At 60.7% G+C, this 10501-nt stretch overlaps 1 protein-coding gene across 3 annotated transcripts; it reads left to right on the top strand.

Annotated features, from left to right (window-relative positions):
- Nucleotides 1-108: 108 nt before the first annotated feature.
- BAG5 (BAG cochaperone 5) lies at nt 109-5963 on the top strand. Of its 3 annotated transcripts, none has more exons than XM_016121488.2 (2): nt 109-261; nt 1779-5963. In XM_016121488.2, exon 2 carries the CDS (start codon nt 1807-1809, stop codon nt 3148-3150), a length of 1344 nt encoding a protein of 447 aa, XP_015976974.1. In that variant the 5' UTR covers nt 109-261; nt 1779-1806; the 3' UTR covers nt 3151-5963. The 3 variants fall into 3 exon arrangements, with proteins under 3 accessions (XP_015976974.1, XP_015976973.1, XP_015976972.1); XM_016121487.2 differs by lacking the exon at nt 109-261 and adding an exon at nt 341-775; XM_016121486.2 differs by lacking the exon at nt 109-261 and adding an exon at nt 798-910.
- The last annotated feature ends 4538 nt before the right edge of the window (nt 5964-10501 follow it).

Raw genomic sequence — 10501 nt, 5'->3', positions numbered from 1 at the left:
GCGGGACGGCGCGCGCGGGTGCCGGGGGTCGCCGGGGGGCCGCGGCGCGGGTGCCGGGGGTCGCCGGGGGGCCGCGGCCTTTGCGGGCTGCTGCGCGCGGCGTCTAGCGGCGGGCTGGGCGCGGGGCGCGGCGCGGCGCGGACGCTGGAGGACGCTTTCCCAGGGTGCGGGCCGCTCGGCCCGGGGCGGAACTGCCGGGCCGGGCGACGGCGGAGCCGCGGGGCGTAGGCGGCGGGGCGCGCGATGGCGCGCGTGGCACAGGTGAGCGCGGCGGCGGCGACGCGGCCTCCCCCGTCCGCGGGGCCGACCGGTCCCTCCCCGGCGCCGACCCCGCGCCCCCATCCCCCGCCCCTGCTCCGTCCGGCTCTGGCCGCGCGGGGATCGGCGCCGCCCCGGGCCCCGGATCCGACGCGGGCCAGGCGGGACCGCGCTTCCGAGCCAGCCTTCCCTTCTCCGTCCTGGGCCCGCTCCTCCCGCCGGCTCCCCCATCCGGCCGAGCGCGGCCGCCCCCTCCCCCCGCGGGCCATTGTGAGGTCAGGGCCTGCGGGAGCGTCGGGGACCCGGGCGAGACGCCGGGAGCGGCCGCTGCGGCCAGTAGCTGCCGCCGCCACCGCCGGCCCCTTCACCGGCCGCCCCGCTCAGACCTAGCCGGGAGGGGTGAGAGAGATGCAGCTTGGGGCCCAGCTCCGGCACCGCACCCCGTAAAGGGCTGACCTTCCACCTCGCCACCTCACCCACGGCAAGCCAAGACCAGACCAGCTCAAACCGCCTCTTGGTAAAGTGCTGGGAGGGACAGGCGAGCAGGGACAGACAGAGGCGAGGCGGCCTGCCGGCTGGGGCCTCCAGAGCCGCGTTCCTGGCTCGGACACCCACGAGAGATGGGTTTCCATCGTTTGTCTGTTTTCTTACAGTAAGCCGTTTCATAGAAACTCATCAGCGTTTAAAAAAAGAAAAAAACAACCTGCTTTCTTCCCTTCTGAGCTCCCAATGGGAGGCCAGAGAACGGCTTAATCATAGTCTTTACATTTTGGATGTATTTGGGGGGCGGGGAGCACTATTGAGCCTGGGGAGGTGCTTGGGCCTCCCAAGCCCAAGCTGGTGCTTTGATGACCTCAGTCCCTTCCCCTGTGGAATTTTGCACTCTGCGGGAAAGATTCGTGAGGTGCTAAAGGCAGCAGGGAGAAACAGGGCGGTTCTGTACATGCACAGAGGATGGGGAGGAGTGTAGGAGTGGGGCCTTCTGGGGCGTCTGAGAACCACTGGCGGTATTTGTTTCGCTTCGGGTTACTTTTTCCAGAAACGAGGTAGATAGTCCCTGGCCAGGTAGGGTGCTCAGGTGGTACTGCTGACTCTTGGGAGGCCCGAGAGCTGCCAGGGGACGTGGGGTGGCGGGCTGGTGCCAGAGAACAGCTTCCAGTGTTAAGAGTTGAGATACTTGTGCTCTTCCCACTCCGAGGGTCAGAGAACTTCATGCTGAAGGTGTGAAGATGTATCTGCTCCCTTTTACAGTTGAGAACGCTTGACATTCCCAGGCGCAGAGCTCCAGGCCATCCAGCACTGCACTTACCCCTGTCTGTTCTTAGGCGCTATGGTGTTTAGGTTATTTTCAAGAGCGGGAGTTGATTGGTCATCTCTCCCTGTACTTGTGTGTGACTCTTCTGTGGACTGCAGTAACGACAGCCCTTTTTCTCGAAATGAGAATTCGAGAATAAGGCAACGTACGGTTACCGTTGTGCAGAGACCGTGTGGTGTAATCGGTTGTCATTCTCCTCCTCTAGTGCTTGTGAAACTGAACACACCCAAAGCATGGATATGGGAAACCAACACCCTTCTATTACTCGGCTTCAGGAAATCCAAAAGGAAGTGAAAAGCATAGAACAGCAAGTCATTGGCTTCAGTGGTCTGTCGGATGATAAGAATTACAAGAGACTGGAGAGGATCCTAACAAAACAACTTTTCGAAATAGACTCTGTGGAAACCGAAGGGAAGGGGGACATTCAGCAAGCCAGGAAGCGGGCGGCGCGGGAGACGGAGCGTCTGCTCAAGGAGCTGGAGCAGAATGCGAGCCACCCACACCGGATCGAAATCCACAGCATCTTCAAAGAAGCCCAGGCACTGGTGAAAGAGGAGATCGTGCCGTTCTACGCCGGAGGCAACTGCGTGACCGAGGAGTTCGAAGAAGGCATCCAGGACATCATCCTGAGGCTGACGCACGTTAAAACCGGGGGAAAGGTCTCTTTGCGGAAAGCGAGGTATCACACTTTAACCAGGGTCTGTGCGGTGCAGGAGATCATCGAAGACTGCGTGAAGAAGCAGCCGTCCCTGCCGCTCTCCGAGGACGCACACCCTTCCGTCGCCAAGATTAACTCTGTGCTGTGCGAGGTGAACAAGGCCAGGGGCACCCTGATTGCGCTCCTGATGGGGGTGGCCAGTAACGAGACGTTCAGGCACTTGTCGTGTGTGCTCTCGGGACTGATGGCCGACCTGGATGCTTTAGATGTTTGCGGGCACACCGAGATCCGAAACTACCGCAGGGAGGTCGTGGAGGACATCAACAAGTTGTTGAAGTACTTGGATTTAGAAGAGGAAGCAGACAGTACCCACGCATTTGACCTGGGGCAGAATCATTCCATTTTAAAAATAGAAAAGGTCCTCACAAGAATGAGAGAAATAAAAAACGAACTCCTTCAGGCACAAAACCCTCTTGAGTTGTACGCAAGCGCCAAAACAGAGTTGCAGGGTCTGATTGGACAGTTAGACGAGGTAAGTCTTGAAAAGAACCCGTGCATCCGCGAAGCTCGGAGAAGAGCCGTGATCGAAGTGCAGACCCTCATCACTTACATCGACTTGAAGGAAGCGCTTGAGAAAAGGCAGGCGTTCCCGTGTGAGGAGCATCCATCGCACAAAGCCGTCTGGACCATCCTGGGACACCTGTCCGACATCCAGGGCGAGGTTCTCTCCTTCGATGGAAATCGAACTGATAAGAACTACATCCGGCTGGAAGAGCTGCTCACCAAGCAGCTGCTGGCCCTGGATGCTGTCGACCCGCAGGGGGAGGAGAAGTGCAAGGCTGCCCGGAAGCAGGCGGTGAGGCTGGCCCAGAACATCCTCAGCTACCTGGACCTGAAGTCCGACGAGTGGGAGTACTGAGCGGGAGCGCCCGCGTGGCCGGCCATGTTCACAGCGAGCTTCCGGGTCCGTGGGCCCAACTGTGATTTATGCGTGCATATTTCAATCTCAGTATTTATGATTGAAGCAAATTATATTCAGTTTCTCTGCTGCTTTTGATGTCGCAAAACAAATATCATTACAGCACATTAACTTTTCCATTGGATGAGTATCCGTATGTTGTGGTGTGGTTTTTTTTTTAAATCAAAATGGAATAGGGTCAGCTTTTGTAATTTTTAAGCGGGTTGTGCAAGCGTTAAATTGCAGATGTTTCAAATCTGGAGGTAGACGTAGCTTTGCATAAAACTAGAACAATTATGGGAAAGGGGAATATCTGTTAAAGAGAAGTAAGGCCCAGGCTCGAGAGCAGGACAGTGTGTTTCATTATGCCGAAGCAGGATTTTTTCCATTTACAAGGCCTGATTGGTCTCACTCCATTTAATAGGGCGGGCTTTTTTCTTTTTTTGGATGGTCTGTTCTTTCATAAACCTTTTGTTTGATAAACTATTTCCCCGCCCCTTTACACTGCATTTAGGGAGACGTTTTTTGTGTGTGACAAAAGAAAATTATGAAAATTAATAGCAAAGAAACCTTTGAGACCACATTTAAAAAGGGTAAAACACCAGCCAGTACCTTCAAGTTGTTTTCGTTTGTAAAATCTGAAAGAGTTTTCCTTAGTAAGGGTGAGAACATTGAAATGAAGTTAATGGACCTTTAAAAAAAAAAAAAAGGGGCACCCACGCCTGTAACGGGTAATAAGATCTGGAGGTGGAGATGGGTTACCAATGTCAGGTGGTGCTCAAACTAACCGGCAAATGCGTGTGGACCTAGCACGTGATGGGCTGATCTGTCGCTTGAGGCTGCACAGTGGATGGTGCTGTCTACAACGACAGGACCAGAAACTGTCCCCAGCCCTGCAGAACCAGGTCTCCACAGCTTGTCCGAAGAAGGCAGCCATCAGCTCCAAGCATCCTAAACGTCGCACTCTGGGACCAGGTGGGGCGAGCTGCTCGGAGCACCTGCTGTGCCCCTCACCTGCCGCCACTGGCTCGTGGGTGTTTTTCGAGCGCCTCGCAGAGCCAGTAAAGTCTGTCGGTCTGTAAGATTTTTCTCTTCCGCTAAAGGAAGTGCATGTTTCTGTAACTACTTCCTGAGGACCCAGTTTTACGGTTGCCTGTTAATGTGAACAGAAAAACATTCTCGAAGTTCTGAAGTGCCTTGATGACATGTAGGTCCCAGTATTACCACAAGAGACTGCTCTTTCTGAAGTCACCTTGCACAGAATAATCATGTTAGAGTACTTCTTTTGAACTCTGTAGTGACTGTTATCTTTGAGAGATTAATTTGGTAACTTTATGTAAACAGCTACAAATAAGGTAGATAAAGGAACAGTCCTAAATATCAGAGGTGATCAGAGTGTACCCTAGACAGATTTTCCCTTCGTCCCAGTATTGCCCCGTAACTAAAAGCCCTTGACCTGTCTTTCCTCTAGAGCGTCGATGCGCTGGACAGCGGGCGCAGGGCAGTGAGCCCCTCCTGGTGCACATCCACATCCAGCTCCTGGCGGCCGAGGGCTCTCAGCGCGAGTTACTGGCAACTGTTTGAGCCAAACTTATTTTAGGATTGCTATCCTGTATCTTAGTTTTAGGGGCCTTTTAAAGTCTTAAAGGGTTTTTAAATGCTGACTGTCGGTCCCAGCTCAGGAGGTCAAGGCTTGCTGACTCTCCCCAGACACCTGCGGCGGCCCGGCCAGCTCCATTGTAAACTCTGGGCCTGAAAGTTAAAGGGGCAGCGTTTCCTTTAAGGTGCCTGTTCCGTGAAAACGACTCTGCCGTGTGCTGCATCTCACGTGTCTGTCCGGGTTCTGCAGCGCCGGCTCGCCGCCCAGCTTGGCGAGTGTGCATGTCGGGCGCTGACCTCTGCCAGGCCCTTTGGGATTGCTCATGTGAGTTCTGGTCGAGAAACCATCAAAGCAGCCTTGACTGGTGGTTAAGGCCCGACATTGCTTGTGTTCAATCTGCCTGGTCCCCTGTACCTGCTGTCCTCCCCAAGTGGGCCCGAGTGACCTGGGTCTAGCTTGCCTGTCCCTCGTCGGGAGCAGGCTCTTTTACTGTGGGCTGCTGCATGCAATCTTGTAATTGGGCTCACCGCATTGTACTGTGTTCATGATCTGACCCGAAGAGAATCTGTAATAGAAGTGAAACCTCCCCTGAAGAAGTCTGCCTGGGTTCTGCATCGAATGGCAGAATCCACGTTCACGCAAAACCCCTGGGGACGTTCGCCGTCTTCAGACACGCCGCACCCAGACAGAGCCGGTCGGCCCGTAACGCAGCAGTCACGGAAATAAACGGAACCAGAATGTCGACCGCGTACAGTTCAATGCTTTATTTTCCTAAAGTGGCTTGAGTAGTTGATATAACTTAGTATGTTTGAGAAGTTTAACCCATAAAAAAAAGGAAAAAAAAAGTTTAACCCGTTTTCCTTGTTTCATTTTGCGGTTTTTATCTGGTTTTCGAGGGTCTAAGCTTATCCTGTACATACAGTTTTGTTAAGCAAGTTTTTTAGCTTTTCATGCATCCGGTACTTGTAAGTATAATTGGGGAAATATTTGCCATTGATTTTGATGTATAACAGGTGTAACACAGGTGTGTGGTTCCTGTCCCCTCCTTATAAGCTGTTTGACTATCGTAACAGTATGTTTTAAATATTCAGTATTATTTGAGATGCATATTAGTATACGCTTAATTATGAGTGAAATAAAATGGTCGTAGCTCATCTTCGCCGTGGAGCGAGGGCGTGAGTCTGAGGTGTGAGTACTGTTGTCACGGCTTCGCCTTCATTTGGTGTGGCCGGGAGGCGTGACGCGGTGCCCAGCGGGCCTGCCCCAGGGAGGGCGGGCTGCGTAGCGCCAGCTGGTGGCAGCTGTCAGCAGCACGCGCACACCAGGGTTCTGCCAGGAGCCTTGGGGCCCGAAGAGAGCGAGGGCCACCACCCCCAGGGGCGGGTGGCCTCACGCTCCAGGGCTGTGCCCACGTGAGGGCACGTGTCTGACACTCCCGGCCATCCAGGGTTCCTGAAACACGCCACAGGCCCCCCACGCCCTCCCTGAGTCCCGTGGTGGGGACCGGCCATGTTCACTGTGGGCAGCTCGCTGGCTGGCCGACCCATCACCTGGCAGCTGTGGCTTCCTGTCCCCAGGCCCTTCCTGCCTGTGCTGGTCTGTGGTCCCGCCTCCTGCTGACCATCACACCAAGCCCCGGCAGGAAACCTCAGTCTAGTGGAGGTCGTAAGGGACAGGATGCAGCGTCCGCTCTGGATGGGTCGTGGGTATAAGTGCCTGGCCGGCAGGAGAGGGCTCGGGCCCCAAGGCTGCTTAGGGGTGGCACAGGAGAAGCCCCGGGGGCTGGGCAGCGGTGACATGGGGGCCATGGGACCGTGCGCTGACAAGCTAAGCCGGGGTGCGAGGGCTCTAGCTGGGGTGCAGGCTCGGCCCGGCTTGGGGCCCCGGGTGTGGGCTGAGGTCCCCTCTGCCATGCTTCCAGGCCTGGGGGAATCTGGGCAGGGAGCAGGGGGCAGAACAGGGGTGCCAGGGGCTGGATGGTGAGGCCGCGGGAGAATCCGAGTCTTTTAGGTGCTTTGTTGGACGTTCACCCTGGTGGCAGCGATGGGGGCTGAACTGGGAGTGAGGGGGCCAGAGCAGGGAGGCCAGGAGGCAGGGTGGGACGAGGGAAGCGGGCAGAGTGAGGGACCCTGGGGAGAGGGTCTGGGGGCACTGAGGGTGGCACTAGGGCACAGGGTCTCGCGAGGTCCTGAGCTGTGACAACAGGAGGGGCTCGGCATGGGGTCAGGGCCCGCGGCAGTGCGAGTGAGTGCGGCCGGCTAACAAAACCAGCTGGCCACTAGAGGGACATGGAGGCCGCCACCCCGTCCGTGCGCCTGGGGCAGCAAGGCGCCCGGCTGCTGGTTCCTGGGCCTGGGGTCTTGTCTCAGCACTGTCTGCCGGCGCCAGCTGCCGAGCTCGTCCTCCCCCGCCCCCGAAGGCCAGCTTAAGCAGGCCCCTAGCGCCCAGCCCGGGTCTCCCGGGTCCACGTGCCTCGTTTCCTCTGGGAGGCCCAGGTTTCATCTTGCTGCCTTCACCTGGCCCGGATGCTCAAAGAAATGGCAGGTGTCCCGGGACCAACATGGCTCTGTGGCCCTGTGGTGAGGGGCCCTGTGGTGAAGGGCCACGTGGTCTGGGGGAAAGTGCCGGCAGCCCAACAGCCACTGCAAAGACCACTGCAAAGACCGTGAGGTCCAGGAGCCAGGTAGGAGGCCAGGCAAGTCTGTGGGGCTGGGCCCGTGGGCCTTGCTGGTCGTGGGGAAGCCATGAGCACCTGCGGAGACAGCTGGACCGGAGGTGCCCAGACAGAGCCAGCCCTCTGGGACTGGGCACTTCTGGGGGACCCCTCCCAGCCCCCATAGCTGCTCCACCTGGCCTGATGACTTGCCATGGATGACCACCCACATGCAGGCCCTGTGCCCTGCCTGGCAGGCTGGGGAAGATGCCCCATGGGGGCCTCACTGCGTTCGGGGGGTGGGGGGAACCCCAGACGGCGCGCCCCACCATCCGGCTCTCCGCACAGCCCCGCCTGCACCGAGGCTCCTTCCTGACCTTGAGCTTCCAGAGCCGCCGCGCACTTCCCCTCTGAGCCCCGCCCGCTTGGTTTGTGCTTCCGTGCGGCCGCCAGGGGGCGCCCGCGGCCCGGCCTCTGAGCCCAGGACCTCCCGGGTGGAGGGAGCGGCCGGAGGCGGACAGGGGCGGCCTGCCGCACAGCTGTCGCACTTGGGCCGCTGCCGGGCGCACCTGCCCTCGCGCCAGCGGACAGGTGGTCGCGGCGCCGCCCGGCTGCGGCCTCTGACCCAAAGCGGTATATAGAGCTTGTGCTGGGCTCCATGACCCGTCACACCGTGACCACGCGCCACGATCTAGGGTCCTCACCGACCCCCGTGGATCTTGCAGCTTCTGATTTGCTCCTCAGGACTGGGAGGTCTAAGAGGGGGACCTTCTCAGGCCCTGGTCCACTCACGCACGAACACCGCACGTGGCCCAGGCCATCGGGTGGAGCCTGGGCGGCCCCGCGGGCAAGGGGGGGGGTGCTCTGTGCCGCCGGCTGGCACGGCATCTCCACGCAGGCTGGTCCCTCCCTCCTGGGCATGCGACCTCATGCCCAAGGCAAACGCCAGTTACTACAAATGCCGCCTCCCCGACCGCAGCCCCATGTGCTGTGTGATGCTCTGGCCTTGGACAGGCCCCCAGAGGCTGCGTGATGCCCGCAGGCTTCACTGGGGTGCTGGAGTTTTGGGGTCTAGGCCAGGAGGCTGACAAAGTTGCTGGAAGCTGGAGAGAGGGCAGGCACGGGAAGACACCCCGCACCGCGCCATGGGTGCCGAGCCTGGGCCAGCTGGGGGGAGGGCAGGGCCTCAGCAGGCGTCCAGGACGCCGTCAGGCCCCGTCCTTCTCTGGGCCTCGGTTTCCCTCCAGCAGGCCACCCGCGGCCCATCTCAGGCCAGCAGAGTCCCCACCCTGCGCTGTGGGGTCAGCAGCAACAAGGACAGCTCAGGTGACAGGGCACCTGATACCAGGCAAGGCGGGCCTCCGGAGGCTGGCTTCGGGCGGCCCGCAGCAGCAAGGGGGCACAGGGCGCGGGGGCAATGGCAGCCGCCGTTGCCTCGCTGGCCTGGTGGGGTGGCGGAGGGCGCAGCAGGGGGGGTGGGCGTACTTATCTCCTGGCAACAGCCTCTGCCCAAGGCAAGCCTCCGTGCCACCTGACTTCGGCCCCAGGAGCAAGGCCCTCTCCCCTGCCTCCGCCCTGCAGCCGCCTTGCCTTGCTGTCTCTCTCCCTCATGGCCCCAAGCGCGCCCTGGCCCCCGCCCACCCACCTGCCCCCCTCCAGAAAACTCCCTGTTCCTCGGCCTCCCCTCCACTGCGCCCAAGGCAGCTTTTCAGGGCCTTGCGGCCCTGCCCGGAGCCCAGCCCTGCCTTCCGAGGGCGTGCCCCACACAGCTTCACCCACAGAGAGGCTGCGCGCCGCGCGGCGCACGCTGCGGGGGCTGCGCGGGCTCACCGGCAAGCTGCCCGCAGGCCCGCCCACCGACCTGGGCGGGCGGTTGCTCCTGGGCCCTCCCCCAGGCCTTTATGCTGAAAGGCGGCGTTGCTAGGAGCCCAGGCCTTCCCCAGGGGCCTTGGGATTCCGCAGCCCCCACTTCCCCTGGTGGTGGATGCGCTCACAGGCACAGCCACCGCGGCGGGGGGCGGTCACAGCTGCGGTCGAGCCGCGTGGGGCCCGCCTGCCTGCCGCGCACCTCCTGCCCCTCGGGAGCCAGCACCTGCGCAGACTCGGGTGGGCCTGGGGACCCCTGGGTGGCCCTGTGTTGTCAGACAGAGGCTGGGGCAGGGGACCTAGGGGCCCCAGGGCCCCTCTGTGCTCTGCCAGGCCCAGGAGCCCGCCGAGGCCTTGGCCAAGGCAGCTGTCCACCTGAGCATCCCTGGGTCACCGTCTGTGAAGTGGGCCGTGACACCACTTTGTCGTGGGGTTGGGTCCGATGAGGCGCACACAGGGCCCTGGGGGGCGGCAGCCACCATGTAGGAGGGAAACCAGCAGTTCCCACCGCCTCCCAGAGGAGAGTCCCCACCGAATTCACAGCTGCTCAGGGCGTCCCCTTAGGCCAGCATGTCCCCTAAATCCGAGGCCAACAGAGCCCTGCCCCTCCTCCCTGCCGCCAGCAAGCAAGCAGACGGGAAGGGTGGGTCCTTCACCCGGGCCCCTGAGTCCTGGCTCTGGGCTTCGCGGCCTGCGAGAGCCTAGGCGGGTCTTGGAACTGAAGGTCTGCCTCGCCTCGCCTCCGCCCTGCCCTGGGTGACGTGGGCCCTCGGGAGCTGGCAACGCGGCGGCTCCTGCAGCCCCACTGAGAACCTCGTGTGGCCTCGCATGTGTGCCGTGTGCCGGCGTGTGCGTGCCGAGCGTGTGACAGTGTGGAGCACACATACCCTGCCCTGGCCCCCCCACCGGCCTGCGGGCGGGCAAGGGGCCAGGGGCGGGGAGCGGCCCCTGACGGGGGCTGGGGGCTGGGCAGTCTGGGGAGGGATGCCTGGCCTCTGGCTCCGGGCGTCCTGGGAACGGGCCCAGAAGAAAGCCTGGGCAGCGGCCCGGTGGCGCCATAGCAACGCGGCACCGCGTACTGGCCTACTTACGCCGGCCGCCCCGCCCCCACCCGCGTGCTCGCCGCTGGGGGCGCAGGGCCTTCAGGCCTCCAGGGGCTATGCATCCTGGCCTCGGCCTCCTCTTGGTCTCCC

Source organism: Rousettus aegyptiacus, unplaced genomic scaffold (genome assembly GCF_014176215.1).
Source record: "Rousettus aegyptiacus isolate mRouAeg1 unplaced genomic scaffold, mRouAeg1.p scaffold_m13_p_3, whole genome shotgun sequence".
Lineage (NCBI taxonomy): Eukaryota > Metazoa > Chordata > Mammalia > Chiroptera > Pteropodidae > Rousettus > Rousettus aegyptiacus.
The sequence above is the reverse complement of the archived record's forward strand: the minus strand, read 5'-3'. Positions and strand labels throughout refer to the sequence as shown.